We start from the raw sequence: 21,841 nt of genomic DNA, 5'->3' as shown, positions 1-21,841 counted from the left end.
TTTTGGCCCAGAATAATCATGGGGGTTCTCTAGGTGTTTGAAAATAGCCTGCTTGCTACTATCTATATTCAGAGAACACACTCCTGGCCTCCACTCGCGTGGCTAAGTATAGCTCCCTGGCAGAGTTCAATGGAACAAAAGCTTCCAGGCGTACATGACCTCACGGATGGCAGAACATTCCCAGAGGAGCACCTCAGCTGCCACGACTCAGAGGAGCTCAGAGAGAGGCTGGCACTGACCTGGTCACCTCCCATCTCCCAGTCTTGAGCCGGGTAAATCTGTGGACCTCTCAGCAAACAAGAAGCATTCTTGCCAGACCCAGGAGCAAGGGGCTCTGATGCTAGTTTTGTCCTTCTTGAGGGGTTGAGTTAGTCACAAAGCCTTGGTTTCTTCATCTATAAAAGAGGGATTGTGCGAACTTCTATGTCAGAATTAAAGAGAACTCCAAGTAAGCCATAGAAAAACCAAAGGCTGGTCGGGCGCAGTGGCTCACGCCTGTAATCCCAGCATTTTGGGAGGCTGAGGTGGATAGATCATCTGAGGCCAGGAGTTCGAGACCAGCCTGGCCAACATGGTAAAACCCTGTTTCTACTACAAATAAAAAAATTAGCCAGGCGTGGTGGTGTGCGCCTGCAACCCCAGCTACTCAGGAGGCTGAGGCAGGAGGATCACTTGAACCTGGGAATCAGAGGTTGCAGTGAGCTGAGATCGCCCCACTGCACTCCAGCCTGAGTGACAGAGCGAGATCCTGCCTTAAAAAACAAAAAGAAAAGAAAAGAAAAAAAAAAAAAACCAAAGACATTTAGGACACCCAAAATAAAACTGCCAACCTAAGGAACACTCTCAGCTTTGACTCCTCTTAGGATCTCTATTTCTGGACGCCAGGTTCTAGTTGCAGCGAGTCTGTCTTCACAGCCACCCCTGGCCCGGCCCAAGGCACTGCCTGAGAGCGGCTCAGCACCTGCCCCGGGGTTGGGTAGAGCTGTATCATGCGAATGGGCAAAGGCGGCAGAGTTTCAGACCCAGGGCCCAGCCTAACAGGGTAGATAGACGCCTCCCATCTTGCCAGGGGTCATGCGCCATCTCTGGGAATCCCAAGGAAATGCAGGGCCACCTTCCCACAGGATGTCAATCAGCACTGCCACCCCAGCTCCTTCCCAGAAACCCCCACCTCAAGGCCAAATCTGGGAATCTTAAAGCAGCCCCTTCTCTTCAGCAGCTCCCCTGCTTCTCCCTCCCCTCCCCTCCGCCCCCCGTGCTTGTTCTCTGAGTGAGGGTGAGCCTGTGATACATCCGTAGGAAGACGCAGATCACTGCAGTATTGCTTATCCAGCCCCAAATACCAGCTCCTTTTTGCTTCCCCTGGGAACAGGCAGCGGGGAGGCCCAGGAAACTTCAGAAATGAAGCTGAGAGGCGAGAGAAGGTGGGCAGTGAGATCACAGGGCACTTCTCATCCGCACAAGGCCCTTGTGAAACTCAACTGTTTTGCTTTGGCAAAAAGAGGGGCTGAGATGGAGACACAGCCCAGCCAGCGGGTCCTGGTCCCGTTGCCGTCCCATCCACCAAGTATCATTTCTGCGGTGCCGTGGACAGGGTGTGCCCCCCCACCACACCCCAGCTGGGCTCTGCCCAGCATGGTGGGGTCTCCCTCGTCTCAGAACAAGTTGTTTTTACAGGTGGTCTGCAGACCCCTTGAGACCCTCTAAGTGGCTTCTGCTGGGCAGAGCTGCTCTCCTGTTTGGCACATGCACCCATGGTGCAAAAGCAGCCATAGCCATGTGAGTGCTGGCACATTCCCCACACACCAGAAAACAATCACAGCTCCGGGATGGCCCTCGTGGTCACAGCTCAGCCCTGGGTCCACGGCGGCTCATCGGGATGGCCCTCGTGGTCACAGCTCAGCCCTGGGTCCACGGCGGCTCGTATAGAGGGAGCCGATGGCAGTGCACGCAGCCCCGCACACACCGAGGTCCACTCTCCGCAGAGCACACGCTCACACGGAGGAAAGATGGCAGCACTGTGAGAACACGAACCTGGGTCTTGGCAGGAATGAGGTGAGCCGGCCACTTCAAGAGGAACAACAGACAGAACTTACTGCCAATGGTAAAACTTACACAGTCTAATGAAAAAGAAAATTTGGAAACTTTCACCTTCCACTAAAAGCCTAACAGCTTCCCATGCTTACTTTCTGAGGGGAAAGTGATTTCCTGATACTGTAAAATGAAGCAGGTCAACATCTGGAAGCCCCGTGTAAGGCAGTGAACCAAAACCAAGGCTGTCCGAATGACCGATGTAGATGTTAGGAACCCCTGCCTGGGTCAAAGGCCAAAGTGAGACAGACCAGTAGATTCCATGGATACCAGAAGGAAACTCTTACTGACGGGTGGGCCTCAGATTCCATCTTGCAGCTCACCTTGAAGAAAGCCCACTGCTGGAGTTTTGGTGCAGCACCCAAGAACAGCCACCCTGATCTGAAGAGGCCAGGAAAGCAGGTTACCCCTGCAGGTGTGGAGAGCACAGATTCTCTCCAAATGCATCAACCAAACGACATAACGCAGAGGCACCCAGGAGGGTCCAGCTATCCACATCTGCCACACCAGATGTGAAAAAGATTTAGACAAACTTTTTTGTTTTTGCTTTTTTGAGACAGGGTCTTTCTCTGTCACCCAGGCTGGAGTGCAGTGGCACAATCTTGGCTCACTGCAGCCTTGACCTCCCAGGCTCAAGGGATCCTCCCACAGCCTCCCAAGTAGCTGAGACTACAGGTGCACGCCACCAGGCCCAGCTAATATTTTGTATTTTTTGTAGATACTGGGTCTCATCTTGTTGCCCAGGCTGGTCTCAAACTCCTGAGCTCAAGGATTCTGCTGGCCTCAGCCTCCCAGAATACAAGGATTACAGGTGTGAGCTATAGCGTGCCCCTAGTCTAATTTTATTTTCTTCTTCTTTTTGAGACAGGATCAGGCTCTGTTGCTTGGGCTGCCGTGCAGTGGTGCAATCAGGGCTCACTGAAGCCTCAACCTCCTAGGCTCAAGCAATCCTCCTGCTTCAGCCTCGTGAGTAGCTGGGTGTGTGCCACATGCCTGGCTAACTTTTTATAGAGACAGGGTCTCGCAATATTGTCCAGCCTGGTCTTGAACTCCTGAATTCAAGTAATCCTCCTGCCTTGGCCTCCGCAAGTGCTGGGATCACAGATGTGTGCCCCTGTCCCTGGCTGATACTACTTTTTTTTTTTTTTGAGACGGAGTCTTGCTCTGTCGCCCAGGCTGGAGTGCAGTGGTGCGATCCCAGTTCACTGCAACCTCCGACTCCTGGGTTTAAGCGATCCTCCTGCCTCAGCCTCCCGAGTACGTAGGACTACAGGCACCCACCACCATGCCCAGCTAATTTTTGTATTTTTAGTAGAGATGGGGTTTCACCATGTTGGCCAGGCTGGTCTCAAACTCCTGACCTCGTGATCCGCCCGCCTTGGCCTCCCAAAGTACTGGGATTACAGGCATGAGCCACCACACGCACCCAGCTGATACTAATTTCTAAAGAGGGTAAATACAGATTTGTTTCTCTTCTCTGGAAAGGGATCTGCTTGTTCTTTGGCAAAAAAATTTAATCCCATTATCAGTCCCAGGAGGCTTGGGCAATCCCGCCTCTCTGTCCACCCAGGCATCATGAATCAAGCCCCAGATATTCCCACCCAGGAGCACCATGGTGCGGGAAAGCGAGCTGGAAAACTGTGAGGTGGATGCTTGTGTCCCTGAAGGGAAATACTTTCCGAGGCGAGTGGCTCGAACACAAGGATGGCAGGGCTATTTGAGCCACCAGCCCAGCTGACCAGGTTTCTGGCCACATGCATACAGTAAGTGAGGGTGCATTTGCAGCTTTTGGTTTGGAAAACTGGAAGCTACAGAAGAAGCTGTATTTACTCACTGATTTAACCAAATGCACATTGTTTCTTCTGAAAGATGACCACACTCACCCAAGAGCTTCTCTGGGGGTCAATAATAATACTCCCTGCAGATAAACATGGGTGGGCCCCTTCAGAGGGCTGTATCATCTACAAGAAACCATCCTTATCCCCACAGGTGAGGAAACGGGCACGGAGAGGTTAAGTAGCTTGCCTGAAGTCACACAGTGAATCAGTAGCAGAGCTGTTCTTTAAACTCAGGCAATGTAGACCCAGAGTTTGTAATTTTTTTTATTTTTTTATTTATTTATTTATTTATTTATTTATTTATTTATGATGGAGTCTCATTCTGTTGCCCAGGCTGGAGTGCGGTGGTGCGATCTCAGCTCACTGCAACCTCCACCTCCCAGGTTCAAGCGATTCTCCTGCCTCAGTCTCCCAAGTAGCTGGGACTACAGGCACGCACCACCATACCCAGCTAATTTTTGTATTTTTAGTAGAGACGGGGTTTTGCCATGTTGGCCAGGCTGGTCTCGAACTCCTGACTTCAAGTGATCCACACGTCTCGGCCTCCGAAAGTGCTAGGATTACAGGCATGAGCCACTGCACCCAGCCAGAGTCTGTCATTTTTGTCTCTAATTTATATTGTCACTCGGTAAGAAATTCTGAGATTTCCTTTCACTTTTTTTTTTGTTTTGTGAGACAGAGTCTCGCTCTGTTGCCCAGGCTGGAGTGTGGTGGTGCAATCTCGGCTTACTGCAACCTCTACCTCTTGGTTCAAGCAATTCTCCTGCCTCAGCCTCCCAAGTAGCTGGGACTACAGGTGCATGTCACCACACCCAGCTAATTTTTGTATTTTTTAGTAGAGAGGGGGTTTCACCATGTTGGCCAGGCTGGTCTTGAACTCCTGACCTCAAGTGATCCGCCTGCCTCGGCCTCCCAAAGTGCTGAGATTACAGGCGTGAGCCACCGTGACCGGCCCCTTTGACTTTGAAGTCAGAGTAGGGTATCTAATCAGGACCGCAAATATGGTGCTGCTTTTTATACTGGGGCCAGTGTGTGGGGTGATATGGTGGGAGGAGCTGCAGGAAGACAGCGGATTGAGATCTGGACTCAAGCAGTCCTGTGGGGAAGCCAGGTTTCTCTACTGACTCTTGTGTAGAGGAGAAGACTAGGCGTGGTGGCTCATGCCTGTAATCCCAGCACTTTCGGAGGCCGAGGTGGGAGGATCACTTGAGCCCAGGAGTTTAAGACAAGCCTGGGCAACATAGCAAGACCCTGTTTCTACAAAAAACAAAAAAAATTAAAAAATTGGTTGGGTGTGGTGGCTAAGTCTGTAATCGCAGTACTTCAGGAGGCCAAGGCAGGAGGATTGCTTGAGCATAGGAGGCCGAGTTTGCAGTGAGCCATGACCTTGCCAGTGCATTCAGTCTGGGCAACAGAGTGAGACCCTGTCTCAAAATAAACAAGTGAAAAATAAAAAGTAAGTATCTAACGCAGGAATAGAAAATCAAATACTGCCTCTTCTCACTTATAAGTGGGAGCTAAATGATAAGAATTTATGAACACAAGGAAACAACAGACACGGGGGGTCCACTTGAGCGGGGAGGGCAGGAGGAGGGAGAGGAGGAGAAAAGATGGGGGGAGGGCAAGAGGAGGGAGAGGAGCAGAAAAGATAACTATTGGGTACTGGGCTTAGTACCTGAGTGATGAAATAATCTTTACAACAAACTCCCATGACATGTGTTTATTTATGTAACAAACCTTCACATGTACCCCCAAACCTAAAAGTTAAAAAAAGTATCAAATTGTTAACTCCTCTGGAATAAACATTTCCTTGTCTTTTTTTAATTTAAATTTTTATTTTTAAAATGCCCATATTCCCTGAGTCCTCGCTTCTTTTTACCTCTCCAATCGCCTGGCTTGATGGTGTTTCACATTTGCTGACTGCTTCCAGAAAAACATTCCCACTGAAGGTCTCCCCAATGCAAGGCAGATATAGAGCAAGCTAGACACATGCCTTCCTTTCCAGTTGCTCTCTGACTTTTTAAAGTCCCAGATGCCTGGGCTTGGGGAAAGGACAGGAAGCGCCAGGAAGCAGGAAGCCCCGGGGATCAGCAGTAGGATGCTATGCAGGCTGTGCTCGGGGCCCCTCTGCTGGCCTGTCCAGGCCAAACCCCCAGGGCTGCAGGCCTGGAGCCAGGCAGGACATGCTCAGCCCTGGCTGGGCTTCCCCTCCTTGCCCCAACACCAGTCAGGGCCCACCCACGGGCTCCAGCTGTCTGGCTTCCCATTCATCTCCCAGACCCTCTCCCCTCATGAATCAGTGCCACACACAGCCTACCCATACCATACTCAGCAAAGCACCCATGCCTGTGGCTGAGGTGCGGTGGTGTGATCAGAGCTCACTGAAGCTTTGAACTCCTGGGCTCAAGTGATCATCCTGCTTTAGCCTCTCTAGTAGCTGGGAGTACAGGTGTGCACCACTACGGCCAGCTAATTTTGAACAAATTTTTTTGTAGGCTGGACGCGGTGGCTCACGTCTATAATCCCAGCACTTTGGGAGGCCGAGGTGGGTGGATCACGAGGTCAGGAGATCGAGACCATGACCATCCTGGCTAACATGGTGAAACCCCGTCTTTACTAAAAATAGAAAAAAATTAGCTGGGTGTGGTGGTACACACCTGGAGTCCCAACTACTTGGGAGGCTGAGGCAGGAGAATCACTTGAGCCTGGGAGGCGGAGGTTGCAGTCAGCCGAGATTGTGCCACTGCACTCCAGCCTGGGCAATGGAACAAGACTGTGTCTAAAAAAAAAAAAAAAAAATTTTTTTTGTAGAGATGGTGGAGTCTCGCTATGTTGCCCAGACTGGTCTTGAACTCCAGGCCTCAAGCAGTCCTCCCAAATCCCAAAGTGCTGCTGGGCTTACAGGCATGGACCACCATGCCTGGCCTATTTTCGACACACATACAGGCTGAGGTTCAGGAGAGCTGGGCTACAGGCGTCAGGGTGGGGGTCGATGTGTGACATCTTTCAGGGAGGTAGTTCATCCTAGTTCTCCACTCAGTAGGGGAGTCTGCCCACAAGCACCCTGTCGGCACCCATTGCTACGTGGCTCAACTGTGAGTATAACTTAGATAATTGTAATAATGAAAATAAGGAATGCTGATGGAGGGATAGGATAAGAAGGTATGTGACTGGGAGATGGAAGAGAATTCCTTATTTCTATTTAGTCATAATCAATAGAGGTTATCTAAAACTTCAAAAAATAGGGCCAGGCACAGTGGCTCACGCCTGCAATCGCAGCACTTTGGGAGGCTGAGGCGGGCGGATCACAAGGTCAGGAGATCGAGACCATCTTGGCTAACACAGTGAAACCCCGTCTCTACTAAAAATAACAAAAAAAAGTAGCCGGTCGTGGTGGTGGGCGCCTGTAGTCCCAGCTACTCGGGAGGCTGAGGCAGGAGAATGGCGTGAATGTGGGAGGCGGAGCTTACAGTGAGCCGAGATCACGCCACTGCACTCCAGCCTGGGTGACAGAGCGAGACTCTGTCTCAAAAAAAAAAATAATAATAATAATAAAAACGCCAGGCGTGGTGGCTCACGCCTGTAATCCCAGTGCTTTGGGGAGGCCGAGGCAGGCGTATCAATTGAGGCCAGGAGTTTGAGACCAGCCTGGCCAAACATGGCAAAACCCCGTCTCTACTAAAAATACAAAAATTTGCCGGGCCTGCTGGTGCACGCTTGTAATCTCATCTACTTGGGAGGCTGAGGCATGAGAATCACTTGAAACCCCGAGGCAGTAGTTACAGTGAGCTATGATTGCCCCCCTGCACTCCAGCCTGGGTGACACAGCGAGACTCTGTCTTAAAAAAAAAAAAAAAAAAAAAAAGCAGCCTGGGCAACACAGTAAGACCTTCATCTCTACAAAATAAAAAATAAAAATTAGTCAGGAGTGGTGGCACTTATCACAGCTACTCGGGAGGCTGAAGTGGGAGGATCACCTGAGCCCAGGAAGTTGAGGCTGCTGTGAGCTGATAGTGCCACCGCACTCCAGCCTGGACAACAGAGTGAGATCCTGTCTCTAAACAAAAATAAATTTTTTTTTTTTTCTACTGGACTTAAACAATCTGCCCTCCTTGGCCTCCCAAAGCACCAAGCCTGTGTCTTCTTTTTCATCACAGCCGTGGCAGAAGGAAGGAGGTGACTGGAAGCCCCACTCTGAGTAGCTGAGGGAATACACCCTGACTATAGGCCGCGACAGTCCACATCAGCTCTTCAATAGGATTTAGTGGCTTTGCATAAAATGGAAAAGTGGCTGTGATTGCAAGAGAAATTAAAAATAACAACCATCTGAAATGCAAACTGAAAACAGTGAGACACCACATGTCACTCTGGCAGGTGACCCACTGTGCTGGTGAAGGCGTGCAGGCACTCTCAGACTTCCGCAGAGAGACCTGAGTAATCAATTGACTTTCACAAAGGGCGACTTGCCAACAGCTATCAAAAGTACTCAGGCACATCCCACTTGGCCCAGCAATTCCACTTCCAGGAATTTCTCCTGCAGAAATACATGTGCACAAACAACATGGAAAAGCACTGTTCATAGTAACAACCCAACTGTCCATCAGGACAGACCAGGTATATTTAGACAACAAACAAGGAAGCTTTTTACTAAATTGGGATGATCTCTAAGAAGCAGGTACGTAGAAAAAGCAAGGTGGGAGAACACGCTATGTGCTTGTACTATGCACGTCAATGAAAAAATACACAAAGAATTGACAGGCCAGGTGGAGTGGCTCATACCTAATCCCAGTACTTTGGGAGACTGAGATGGGAGGGTTCCCTGAGGCCAGGACTTCAAATCAGCCTGGGCAACATAGCAAGACCCCCCCCACATCTCTACAAAAAAATTAAGAAAAAAATTAGCGAGGCATGGTGGTGTGTACCTGCAGTCCCAACTACTGAGGAAACTGAGGTGGGAGGATCCCTTGAGCCAGGAGGTCGAGGCTGCATGGAGCTTTCATCCTACCACTGCCCTCCAGCCTGAGCAACAGAGTGAGAAAAAAAGACTTTTTTTCTATTTCTAGAAAAAAATAAAGAATTTATAAGTATGATGGTTCTGGTAATAGAAGTAGGTGGCTGGGCAGAGTGGACACTTCACACTGCATACTCCCATATTTTCTGAAATCTGAGCTTTTTTTTTTTTTTTTTTTTGAGATGGACTCTTGCTCTGTCACCCTGGCTGGAGTACAGCAGCACCATCTCGGCTCACTGCAACTTCCGCCTCCTGAGTTCAAGCAATTGTCCTGCCTCAGCCTCCCCAGTAGCTGGGATTACAGGCGTGCACCACACACCCACCTAATTATTGTATTTTTAGTAAAGACAGGGTTTCACCATGTTGGCCAGGCTGGTCTCAAACTCCTGACCTCGTGATCCGCCCACCTCTGCCTCCCAAAGTGCTGGGATTACATGTGTGAGCCACCATGCCCAGCCAACCTGAGCTATTTAAAAACTAAAGGTAAAATTTTAAAAGGGGAAGGGGAAAATGGGAAGTTATTGTTTTAAGGGGACAGAGTTTCTGTTTGGGATGAGAAAACTCTAGAAATAGTGGGGGCGTGGCACATGATTGGAATGAATGGCAGGGAACGGCACGCTTAAATGTTCCTGTATGTTTCACAGGAGAAGTCAATGCACACACAAGCGCCGCAACCCAGTCCAACGCTTTGCTCCTACAGGGCCTTACAGGGGGTATTTGAGACGCCCACCTTAATGCAGGTTGGACCCAGCTCCGGGCTGCAGGGCTTCCCCGCCCCGGGGTCTTTCGTGTGAGCCCCGTGGGGGGGACCCTGGCCCAGGACATGGCGCGGAGAAGGCTGTGGGCGGCGGGACAGGGTGCCTTTGGCTGCAGGGTTAAGAGTGGATCCCGGGATACATCCTCCAGCGCCTGACCTCGGGCCTGTGTGCACCCCCATACCCAGCGGGGCCATCCAAGAGCTTCAAGGAGGGCACAGCGCGACCCGCCCTCCCCTCAGCCCCGCACACCGTCCCACGGCCCCGCACAGCCTCCCACACAGCGCCCCACGGCCCCTTCATGGTCCCCGCACAGCGCCTCACAACCCGCACACAGCGCCTCACGGACCCTTCACGGCCCCCGCAGAGTCTCCCACACGGCGCCCCACACAGAGCCTCACGGACCCCGCACAGCGCCTCAAGGTCTCCGCACAGCCCGCAGCACAGTGCCTCACACAGCCCTTCGCACAGCCCCCCGCACAGCTCCTCACGGGCCCCACACAGCTGCCGCCACACAGCTGCCGCACAGCCCCGCACAACCCCGCACAGCACCAGCAGACAGGCAGCCCCCACAGGCGACAGTGCCCACCTCGCCGCGCCCAGACCCCTGATCGCCGACGCGGACGCGAGGCGCCAGGGCACACGGCGCCTGCGCAGACAACACCCCGCCCCAGGCCTGGCGAGCGCACCCTGCGGGTGGGGCGGACCTACGTCAGCAACCCATCGTCCGATCCCGTCCATTGGCTGAGAGGTAATGCGTGCGCCCGACTCGCCGCTGATTGGTCGGCGCGCGAGCAGCCGGGCTCGCACGGGCCAATCCTGTGGTAGCGCGTGAGGAGGCAGAGCCCTCTGGGGTGGGATCGCGGGCCGTAAGTGGCTGTGGAGCTGGGGACACTGCGCGGTGGGACCATGGCCTCGGAGAAGCCGCAGGCGGCAGTCACTTGTACAGCGCCGGTCAACATCGCGGTCATCAAGTACTGTGAGTGCCGCGGGCCGGCCTGGGACGGGGATGGCCGGGAGCGAGGCCGGGTACGCGGGGGTCGCGCGCTGATTCGGCGGCGCGCTCCGTCCTGCCCTCCCAGGGCCTCGACAGACGGGGAAACTGAGGCTCAGGGAGGGGCGCGGCGGTGGTCGGGCGGGGCCGCGCGCTCCTTCGCGTGACAAGCTCGGCGCCACCTGTTCCCCCGCGACGGCTGCCGCCCCTGCAGGGTCGCCCGGCGCCTGCCCATTAGCGATTACCGAACTTTAACTATCGAAATCATCAATCATCGATTCCCATGAATCGTAAGAATCCGCCGTGGTGGTGCGCGTTTGTGGCTCCAGCTACTCGGGAGGCTGAGGCGGGAGGATGGCCAGAGCCCGGGAGGTCGAGGCTGCAGTGAGCCGAGATCGCGCCACTGCCCCCCCAGCCCGAGACCCTGTGTCCCTCCCTCGCCCCGTTTCTCCCAGTGGTAACCTCCAAGGAGCGGTAACTGGGGGGCCCGCAGGCCCACATCCGTGCGGGGGAGGCCGGTCCGCACCTGTGCGTTCATAGCCCCGCCCCTCCCCTCGCGCCGGGGTTACCTGGCCGCCACCGACCACTCATTTCTGTAACGTCATTTCAAAATGTTCTGAAACTGGAATCACAGTTATGTGGCCCACCCAGTATCTTTTGAGTTTGGCTTATTTCATTCAGCATAGAATGTGGACGTGCCCCGGGATTGTATCAGTGCTTTGCCCCTCTATTGCTGAGCCAGTCCGTGGAATCCATGGACCACCCTCTCTCTAGCCAAGGCCTCACCCCGCAAAGAGCATCTAAGGTTTTCTTTCTTTCTTTCTTTTCTTTCCAGAAGCCGCCACCACGACTGGCTAATTTTTTTGTGTTTCCCTTACCAATAAAGCTGCCATAAAATGTTGTATACAGGTTTTTGTGTGAACATACATTTCCATTCTTCTAGGATAAATGCCCAGGAGTGTGGTTGCTGGGTCAGATGGTAGATATATATATGCCTCTCTGTCTCTCTCTTTCTATGTATATATGTATGTTTGTGTGTGTGTATATATATATATACACCTATATAGATATATGTGTGTGTATATGTATACACCTATATAGATGTATGTGTGTGTATATATACATATATATATTATATATATACTTTTTTTTTTAAAAGAAACTGTCTAATTGTTTTTCAGAGTGGCTGGGCCATTTTGCATCCCTACAGTGATGCAGATTTTCCGCATCCTCACCAGCATTTGGTGGAGTTGCTGTTTTTCATTTTAGCCGCGTCCTGGTAGGGATGTGCTGGCAGGGTGCTGTGGTCCTCATTTGCGTTTCCCTGTTGGCCAGTGATGTGGAGCGTCTTTCTTTGTGCTTATTTGCCATCTGTGGGTTTTCTTGGTGAAATGTCTCTTCATATTCTGTGTCCACGCTCTAACTGGATGGTTTGCTTTTTTACTATAAGTTTGGAGAGTTCATTACACATTCTAGGCTGGGCACGCTGGCTCAAGCCTGTAATCCCAGCACTTGGGGAGGCTGAGGTGGGCGGATCACCTGAGGTCAGGAGTTTGAGACCAGCTTGGCCAACATGGTGAAACCCCCGTCTCTACTGAAAAAAAATAAAATATGTATTCTAGATATTAGTCTCCTGTTGGACATGTGGTTTGCAGGTATTGTCTCCCAAACTAGCTAATCTTTTTGTCCTCTTAACAAAGAACCAGTTTATCATTTTAAAGAAGTTCAGTGTATCAATGTTGATGTCAAGTCTAAGACCTCTTTGCTTAGCCCTATGTCCTGAAGATTGTCTGCTTTCCTCCCAGTTGTACAGGATTGCCTTTTATATTTAAGTCTGTGATCCAAGGTTGTCCAGTTAGCCCAGAAAGGCTATCCTTCCTCTATTGAATTGCTTTTGCACTTTTGTAAAAAAAAAAAAAAATCAGCTGGGCATGTTTGTGTGGGGTCTATTTCTGGATTTTCTCTTCTGCTTTTTTTTTTTTTTTCTTTTGAGACAGAGTCTTGCTCTGTCACCCAGGCTGGAGTGCAGTGGCACAATCTTGCCCCACTGTAACCTCCGCCTCCTGGGTTCAAGCAATTCTCCTGCCTTAGTCTTCCGAGTATTTGGGACTACATGCACGTGCCACCACACTTGGCTACTTTTTGTATTTTTAGTAGAGATGGGGTTTCACCGTGTTAGCCAGGCTGGTCTGAAGCTCCTGACCTCGTGATCTGCCCACCTCAGCCTCCCAAAGTGCTGGGATTACAGGATTACAGGCCACCGCGTCTGGCCTTTTATTTTTATTTTTTATATTTATTTATTTTATATTTATATTTTTATATTTATTTGTATTACTTTTATATTTATTTTTTTGAGACAGACTGTCACTGCGACACCCAGGCTGGAGTGCAATGGCGTGATCTCGGCTCACTGCAACCTCCGCTTCCCGGGTTCAACCGATTCTCCTGCCTCAGCCTCTCGAGTAGCTGGGACTACAGGTGTGCGCCACCACACCCGGCTAATTTTTGTATTTTTAGTGGAGACGGGGTTTTGCCATATTGGCCAGGCTGGTCTTAAACTCCTGACCTCAAGTGATCTGCCTGCTTCAGCCTCCCAAAGTGCTGGGATCGTAGGTGTGAGCCACTGAGGCTCACCAACAGTGATATTTATGGAAACTTGTCCATTTTCTTGTAACGTTCAGAGACTCTGGTTTTTGATAGTGCGCTGGTGGAGGAGGGGGTGCTGGCTCAAGATAAGGAGGCAGAAGTCCAGGTTCCCCTCCCCACCAACGCTGCCCCATCCCGACCAGGCCCTCAGGAATTCCTGAGTGTCTGCTTGGCCTCTGACAAGAGCCGGCAGGTCAGGGGAGTCCAGTCTCCCGTGCGCTCCCCGATGACTCCTGGGGAGGTGAAAGTCCCCGCTCCTTCACGGAGGGAAAGGGGTCGGGGCACTGTTCCAGCCTGGAGTGTGGGAGGGGTCTGTTTCTTTTTTTCTTTTTCTTTTTTTTTTTTTTTTTTTGAGAAAGGGTCTCCCTCTGTCGCCAGGCTGGAGTAAGGCTGGAGTGCAGTGGTGCCATCTCGGCTCAGTGCAACCTCCGCCTCCCAGGTTCAAGTGATTTTCCCGCCTCAGCCTCCTGAGTAGCTGGGATAACAGGCGTGCGTCATTACAGCCTGGCTAATTTTTGTATTTTTAGTAGAGATGGGGTTTCACCATATTGGTCAGGTTGGTCTCAAACTCCCGACCTCAGGTGATCTGCCCACCTCGGCCTCCCAAAGTGCTGGGATTACAGGCGTGAGCCACCGCGCCCGGCCAGGAGTCTGTTTCTGTGTTGCTAGGCTGCCCTTCCTGGTCCTGCTAGGGAGGGCTGGCTTTGGTTGGCAGTTCCAGCTTCTGCAGGGCTAGGTCTAGGGCAGGCAGAAAAGAAAGCCCGGGGCTCCCCCTGCACTGTCCCACAGCCGCCCTCTGTCACCCGTGAGAGTCTCACCTGTGATGTCCAGGGTCTCAGTTGTCCCCAGTGGGAGGAAGCGGGAGAAGTCCCCTGGCCCACCTTCCTGAAAGCAGAGGCTGGCCCGGCCTGTCAGGGCAGCCTCGTCCGCCTGCAAGGAGGGCCGCTCAGTGCTGTGCGTGACAGAGCCTCGCGAGCTGCAGGGCGTGGTTCTCTGCCAGGTGTCCGCGTTTATCACCCCTGGAACTGTCCGCCATCCTCAGAGACCTCCCCTCGCACAAAACCGAGCAGATTGTGCGCTTAGCGAAGCCGCCGTGAAATAAGACTTCAGCCGAAGCACTGCGCGGCGCTCCCAGGGCAAACGTTTCCTTTCGGGCTTTCTGGAAGTTTGATTTCACTTGCTGTCCCATGGCCGCTCTGGGCAGAAAGGGGTTTATCCTGGATGTTCCTGGGGCGTATGAGCAGTGAGATTTGAGGCGTTCTCAGAGCTGGGCTCCTTTTGTTTGGGAAGATGGAGGGGGGGCAGGCCGCGGTGGGAGCGAGCCGCACCTGGGCACTCACGGATGCTGGAGTAGAAGCGATGAAGGAACGGGGAGCGGGGAGGGAGGTTGGCTGGCCTCCAGCTCTGCTCTGGGAACCTGAGCTCAGTGGGGTGGGAGCAGTTCTTGCAGGCCGGGGTCTGGCAGGAGGAGGGGCACACAGGTTGTGCGGTGAGAGACGGGACTGAGGCGGATGGGGGCCGTGGGTGGGGGGTGGGGGCACCTGTGGGGAACACTGGGGGAGGGTGGGCCGGGACGCCCACCGGCCTGGCCCTGGCTGTTCATTACAGGGGGCAAGCGCGATGAAGAGCTGGTTCTGCCCATCAACTCCTCCCTGAGCGTCACTCTGCACCAGGACCAGGTATGTGTGGACTGACGACTAAACACCACAGTGCCATTTCCAGAACATTTGTAGAACAGTTGGTACCCGTTGGGTATGGTGGCTCTCATCTGCAATCCCAGCACTTTGGGAGAGTCTCTTGAGCCCAGGCATTGGAGACCACAGTGAACCATGATCGCACCACTGCACTCCAGCCTGGGTGACAGAGTGAGACCCTGTTTCTGAAACAAAAAAGAAATTGGTACCTTTTTACCTAAAGGCTAGGATGAGATGGCTTAGCGACGACTCCCAGCCAGCACGCAGTGTCTGTTCCGTCTCCCAGTATTAGGAGAGCTGAGCACAGCACACACATGCCCCCAGGTCTCGTCACACATGCGCACACCGTGCCCCAGGGGCTCCTTTGGGAGTCCCCATCTCTTTATTCAGGATAAGGCCTGGTTGCTCCACAAGGTGTGGCCCACGCTTTCATCCCCCACGGGCTTCCCCACTGCCCAGCTGAGACTGGCCTTTCCCCCCCTGCCCTCAGCAGGGCTGACCTTGCTCGAGTGGGCAGCCACGAGGCTCTCTCAGTAGAAACGGGTACCTGGCTGGCATCGGTCCTCAGTGCTGGCCTCTGAGGTGGCCCTGGGTTTCCTTTTCAGTTAAAAACCACCACAACAGCCGTCATCAGCAAGCACTTCACCAAGGACCGGATTTGGCTGAATGGCCGGGAGGAGGATGTGGGGCAGCCGCGGCTCCAGGCCTGCCTGCGGGAGAGTGAGTTGGGGTCCCCATAAGCCCATCCCTCCCTGTTGTCAGCAGGGTCGGGGCGTCCAGAAAGTGCTTCTGCCTCTGTGCCCCTCCTGAGGCAGCAGGCAGGGTGGCTGGGAACCAGACATGCCCGCTGGGCCGCCAGCTCCAGGGCAGTGGCCCACCTCAATGACCAGCTGGGCTTGGGTCAGTCTGGGGTTTTCCCGGGTAAGAAACTCTCCACGAGGAGTCTGGCAGGCAGAGGCCTGGTGTTCAGCTGTGACCCCGGGCAGGTGGGCAGGAGCAGGGCGGGCAGGGTGCTGCCGGCTGGGCCACACGCTGTCTCATTGTCTCTGCAGTCCGCTGCCTGGCCCGGAAGCGGAGGGACTCACGGGATGGGGACCCGCTGCCCTCCAGCCTCAGCTGCAAGGTGCACGTGGCATCGGTGAACAACTTCCCCACGGCTGCGGGCCTGGCCTCCTCGGCGGCGGGCTATGCCTGCCTAGGTGGGTGCCCACAGAGACCCGCAGGGGTTCTGGGCTGTGGGCGCGGGAGCCACTTCATGCTCTTCCCGGGTCAGGGCGCCCACTGCTGGCCGTGGCTAAAAGAGCACCCCCTCACCCCAGGCCTCTCTGGAGTTGTTCAGTCTCTTCCCAGAGCACATCTGAACATTCTCGTCTTCCAGTTGCAGCTGGCGTGGGGCTCTTGCCTGTGATCCCAGTACTTAAGAGGCTGATGGGGGAGAAGCACTTTAGGCCAGGAGTTCAAGACCAGCCTGGGCAACATAGTGAGACCCCCCATCTCTACAAAAAATAAAAAAATCTTCCCGTTGCTCTATGTGGAGCCCCTCTAGATTGTCAGTGATAGAAACCACTTCAAACTGGCTCAGACCTAAAATAGCGATGATTCTGTGGCTCATGTAACTGAGGATTCCAATGGGCACAGCTGGTTGCAGGCCCCGCTGGACCCAGCTCTCTGCCGGCCCCAGGCCACTTGCTGGCGGCTTCCCACCCAGTGTCAGAGCCTGTCCCCCCGGTGGTGGTCTCACACCATCTTCACCCCTCAACTCCAGGGGTGACGCTTCCTGGCCCACCTGGGCTCCAGTGCCTTCCCTGAACCACCCTCAGTGACCAGGGTGGGTGACCAGACCTGGAGGTGGGGTTGCCCTGCTGGAGCCCTGTGGAAGGAGGGGAGAAGGTGGCACCCGTGCAGGGTGGGCAGGGGGCACGTCTTGTGGAGTCCAGCTCTGTCCTGGCATCAGTCCCTGCCCCACACAACCTTAAAATTCCTTCCCACCCTCAAAGCCCAGCTCGGGTGTCCTCGGGGGCCTTTCTCCCGCCTTCCAGGGGGCTTCCTGCTCTGCCACAGGTACCTTTTGTTGCCCTTGTCGCAGGCCGCAAGCTCTGCAGGCCGTGAACAGAGAGTGTCCGCGAGCGGAACTAGTGGAGGTGGGGGACAGACGGCTGGGCCGGTGAATGCTGGCCTCAAAGGCTGATGGCCCAGAAGCCCTGTCATCTGTAAATCCCCATTTGCCGTGGGGTGTGGGACGTTCCTGGGGCGGTGAGCTGTCAGGGAGCACAGCGCAGGCAGCTCTGAGGACCCTCCCTGAATCCGCATGCCTGCAGCCTACACCCTGGCCCGTGTCTACGGCGTGGAGAGTGACCTCTCAGAAGTGGCTCGCCAGGGCTCAGGCAGCGCCTGCCGGAGCCTGTATGGGGGCTTTGTGGAGTGGCAGATGGGAGAGCAGGCCGACGGGAAGGACAGCATCGCTCGGCAAGTGGCCCCCGAGTCACACTGGCCTGAACTCCGCGTGCTCATCCTTGTGGTGAGTGGGGTGGGGCGGGTGGAGCAGCAGCCCGGTGGCCTCTGTCCCTAGTCAGTGCTGCTGCCGGGAGCAGGAGCGAAGGCATCCATCCAGGCTTTGCTTGGCTCCTGGGGTCAGCGGGGGCTGAAGAAACAGAAGCGTGGTTGAGTGCTCAGGAACCGCTCGCATGCGGCAGGTGCCACCACCCACTGGGATCTGGAAGTTGCCCCTGCATCACCCCTGCTGTGGCCAGGAGGCCTCTGTGGTCAGGCAGGTGGCACTGACTCCCACCCCCGCTGCCTGCATTGGCTGAGCGAGGGCCAAGTGTTTGAGGCTGAGGTCCTTGGGGCTGGCCCCCTGCAGGGTGTGGCCCAGGCTGTCTCTCCCTCGTGCAGGTGAGCGCTGAGAAGAAGCTGACAGGCAGTACCGTGGGCATGCGGGCCAGTGTGGAGACCAGCCCCCTGCTGCGGGTAAGGCCAGGAGCGGGTGGTCCCGGGGCCCTGGGAGTCACGCTTGTGCCCGGCTCTGCCCTCAGCCTCTGTCTGGGCCCGAGTGTTCTCACGCCTGCGGCAGCCCCGCCAACACCACGTGCAGGAGCCAAATGCAGAGATGGGGCTCGAGCCGGGCCTCCAACCCCGGAGTCTCTCCTCGAACCCTCTGCTGTCGAGACCCCCAGCGGCTCCATGGGAAACACCCTGTGCCTTGCAGTTCCGGGCCGAGTCCGTGGTGCCTGCGCGCATGGCGGAGATGGCCCGCTGCATCCGGGAGCGAGACTTCCCCAGCTTCGCCCAGCTGACCATGAAGGACAGCAACCAGTTCCACGCCACCTGCCTCGACACCTTCCCGCCCATCTCGTACCTCAATGCCATCTCCTGGCGCATTATCCACCTGGTGCACCGCTTCAACGCCCACCACGGGGACACCAAGGTGACGCGGGCCGGGAGGGCAGAGGCTGCGCTTGCGCTGTAGCGCGTGTCTAGGCTTGTGCTGCCGTGGAGACGGCCCCGGGACTCGCGTGCAGGGCAGTCTGTGTCTGAAAGCTCAGCCCTGCTGTGTGCGAAGCTTACTGACCATCCGGGTTCTTCTGTTTCATTTTGTTTCTTGACTTGCTCGGGTCATGGCCCCACCACCTTTTTCCTGGGTTCACAGGCAGACGTGTCAAGTACCAGGCACTTGGGGTCACAGCTCCACTCCAGTGTGGCCCTGAGGGCCTAGACTGAGCTCTTGGAGAGCCCAAGGCCGCCTGGCAGACCAGAGGGTTGGGGGGACAAGGGCCAGGCACCACGTGAATAGCCAGGGTGACTGCTATGGGTTCCAGGTGGCGTACACCTTTGACGCGGGCCCCAATGCCGTGATCTTCACCCTGGACGACACTGTGGCTGAGTTCGTGGCTGCTGTGAGGCACGGCTTTCCCCCAGGCTCGAATGGAGACACGTGAGTGTGGACCCCGCCCCTCCTCCTTTTTGGGAGACGGTGCCAGGAACTCTGGTCGGAAGAGACGGAGGCACCTGAAGGCTGTGGCAGTGAGACAGGGAGTCCCAGGGCAGGCAGCAATCCCCCAAGTGTGGGAGCCACGGGCAGGGTTTCCCCATAGAGCCATCCCACAGCCCACGTCCACAGGGAAGAAAGAGAGGCCGCTCACGCGTGTGTGAGCAACGCCCAGGGTCTCCCACCTCCTGAGAGACAGCGTCCCCTGCAGCTCGGGAGCCCGCAGGCTCTTATCCTATAGAACAGTGGCTTAGGAAACACGCCTGCACTCCCAGATGTGTGCATAAGTGTCCGACATTTTGAAGGAAAGGAGTCAAAGCCCCTGATTTCCTTCTTACTGAAGCAAGTTAGAGCCAGTCAAGGCGGCCGGGTGTTGACCCCGCCCCTGCAGTTGGGTGTCTTTTCTTGGGTGGGGTCCGGCAGCTGCATCTTGGCGCCACAGAGCCCCCATGTACGCCCTCCTCGGTGCACGGCTTGGCCCGGCCTCCTTACGCCCCGGGGCTGTTGATTTCTTCCCTCCCGTGTTTTCGTGGTGTCTTATTCTCAATGTGAGAGGTGCCTCCCATTTAAGGGTGTCTGGAAGCGTGTGGGGATGTGCGTCTGTCCCGGGTGGGAGCCATAACACCTTCTAATGGTCAGGGGCCTGCCCTGTGGGATGGACTCAGACCCACACTCCAGGACTGCCTGCCTGGGAAGCACCAGGCTCGTGGCTGCTGCTCCGGGTGGGGCTTGCAGGCTTCCGCTGTTCTGCAGAACGCGGGGACGAATGCACCAGCTTGAACTGGGCACTTCCCTGAGCTGTTACCCCATGGGGCTTGGCAGCACCCTTGGCCAGATGTGGGTCCAGCCTGGGCATAGCTGTTTACCACATAACCTAAAATTTCCTGTCTCAGCCATTCGAGAGCATAGGATCCTGTGGTGTTGAGGACATTCACAGGGTCATGTAGCCACCACCTCAAGCCACCTCCTTAACTTTTTCATCACCCCTAAAAGAAACCTGTCCCCACAGTAGCCACCTGCCGTCTCCCCCTCCCTGAGCCCCGATGGCCAGGAATGCACTTCCCATCTCTGGACTTGCCTGTTGTAGACTGTTGTAGACGCTTAGAGAAACGGATGCATTCACCGTGCCCCTGCCCTGCTTTTCCAGGTTTCTGAAGGGGCTGCAGGTGAGGCCAGCCCCTCTCTCAGCTGAGCTTCAGGCTGCGCTGGCCATGGAGCCGACCCCCGGTGGGGTCAAATACATCATTGTCACTCAGGTGAGGCCTGGGGCTCACCCAGTACCCCAGGGTTTCCTTTCCTGCCAGGGGGGCCCGCCCAGCCCCCAGGGCCCTTAAAGGCTCAGCGCGGCTCCCTGTCCCTACCGTGTCTCAGGCAGGAAGCCAGAACGCCTTTGTCCATTCATTTGCTCTCAAAGTGGACATTACAGGCCACTGGTGATGTTCAGAGCAGCAGGGCTGCGTTGGGGATGGGAGGGTGAGTCTGACACAGGCTCCCAGGGAGACAGGTGGGGAGCATCAGGCCCTTGAATAGGGAGCGCCTGGGGTGGGGGCTGCTGGGGTCCCTGGGGCCCCCCCACCCCAACCGCCCCAGCAGACCGGCGTTCCTGCCCTCTGACCTGCTCCGAGGGCCAAGCTTGCATCCAGTGATCACGGCCGCCCAAGCCACTGCCGCCACCTTCCTCTCAGGGGCTGCCTGTTCCCAGGCTCTGTGGTTCTCTGTCCACCCTGTGACAGAAGCAGTGCCCAGGGCAGGGGGCTCGCAGCTGGCAGGGGCGGCTGTGCCTGCAGGAGCTGTGTGTGGGTGTCACCACTCAGGCGCTTTAACTTCTGACCAGGACCCACGGGAAGGGCGGGGGCACACTGCTACCCTCCTGTGTCCGGCCCTACAGATGCTGGGCACAGGATGAGGCGCTGCCGTTCCTGGTGACCTGACATGGATTTCTATCCCCAGGTGGGGCCAGGGCCTCAAATCCTGCATGATCCCTGCGCCCACCTCCTGGGTCCTGACGGCCTGCCGAAGCCAGCTGCCTGACTGCCTCAGCAGGGACCGCATGCCGCTTGGAGAAGGGGTGGCGTCACCGGAGCTAGGGAGCGGATGTGGTGGACTGGCCGGACTACTGGGACATGTGGGTGGTGGCTTGACCCCGGGCCCATGGACAGCTTGCTGTGGGGCAGTGCAGGGAGTCCTGCGGCCGCCCAGGTGTCAGGAGAGGTCCCCGCCGAGTGCTTCAGCTGCCCTAAGCTGCACCAGCGCTTTGCCAAGATGGGATGGGGAGGGGGTATGAGAACTGGCAGAGCCTCGGTGCAGCAGGGCTGAAGGGCTTTCTCACCCTAGCTCTGGCTATGCCCAGTTCTCTGAGAAAGGAGCTCAGTGGGGAGGTGGTCCCTCCAGCGGACCAGGGAAGGGGTCACTGTGCTGGGAGCAGCCTCCTTGGGCCTCAGGAAACCACCAAGTGCCTCGGATGGTGGCTGCCCACGGCCTAGATGTGGCTGGAATGGTGGCAGGAGTGGGCACCAGTGCGGCCCCAGTGGCCGTGGGGAATAAACCAGCATTGCTGCCTCCTGCCTCCACTGTTTTTCTGTTTCGTAAACCAGCATCCCGGGGTTCCTGCTCTGAGTGACCCTGGCACCTGTCAGGGAGTCCAGGTGTGCCCCATGAGGGCCTGGGGGAGGGGCAGGCTGGGCAGAGCCACAGAGGGGCACCCCTCAAACCCCACAATGGCTCAGGTGGGACCCTCGGGAGCAACCCCAAGTCTAAAGTCTTCCCATGGGCGCTGGGCTCACCACCCCCACGCCAGCCCCTGCCTCCCGTACCCAGGCCGGACGTG

At 55.5% G+C, this 21,841-nt stretch overlaps 1 protein-coding gene across 4 annotated transcripts; it reads left to right on the top strand.

Moving 5' to 3' along the window:
• The first annotated feature begins 10,518 nt into the window (after positions 1-10,518).
• On the top strand, positions 10,519-21,573 carry MVD (mevalonate diphosphate decarboxylase). 4 transcript variants are annotated; one of them, XM_019012735.4, is made up of 11 exons: positions 10,519-10,674; positions 14,944-15,014; positions 15,635-15,749; positions 16,082-16,228; positions 16,408-16,509; positions 17,348-17,547; positions 17,922-17,996; positions 18,235-18,453; positions 18,845-18,960; positions 20,162-20,270; positions 20,965-21,573. In XM_019012735.4, exons 1-11 carry the CDS (start codon positions 10,605-10,607, stop codon positions 21,043-21,045), a joined length of 1,305 nt encoding a protein of 434 aa, XP_018868280.4. In that variant the 5' UTR covers positions 10,519-10,604; the 3' UTR covers positions 21,046-21,573. The 4 variants fall into 4 exon arrangements, with proteins under 4 accessions (XP_018868280.4, XP_004058175.5, XP_055220480.2 ...); XM_055364505.2 differs by lacking the exon at positions 10,519-10,674 and adding an exon at positions 10,685-10,979; XM_004058127.5 differs by lacking the exon at positions 16,408-16,509.
• The last annotated feature ends 268 nt before the right edge of the window (positions 21,574-21,841 follow it).

Source organism: Gorilla gorilla, chromosome 18, assembly GCF_029281585.2.
Source record: "Gorilla gorilla gorilla isolate KB3781 chromosome 18, NHGRI_mGorGor1-v2.1_pri, whole genome shotgun sequence".
Taxonomy (NCBI): Eukaryota; Metazoa; Chordata; class Mammalia; order Primates; family Hominidae; genus Gorilla; species Gorilla gorilla.
This window is presented reverse-complemented; position numbering and strand designations above follow the sequence as displayed.

Coding starts and splice junctions, on each gene's coding strand:
- MVD (XM_019012735.4), top strand. CDS start 10,605: ATGGCCTCGGAGAAGCCGCAGGCGGCAGTCACTTGTACAGCGCCGGTC. Junction 18,454..18,844: donor CCCACCACGGGGACACCAAG/GTGACGCGGGCC, acceptor TATGGGTTCCAG/GTGGCGTACACCTTTGACGC. Junction 18,961..20,161: donor CCAGGCTCGAATGGAGACAC/GTGAGTGTGGAC, acceptor CTGCTTTTCCAG/GTTTCTGAAGGGGCTGCAGG.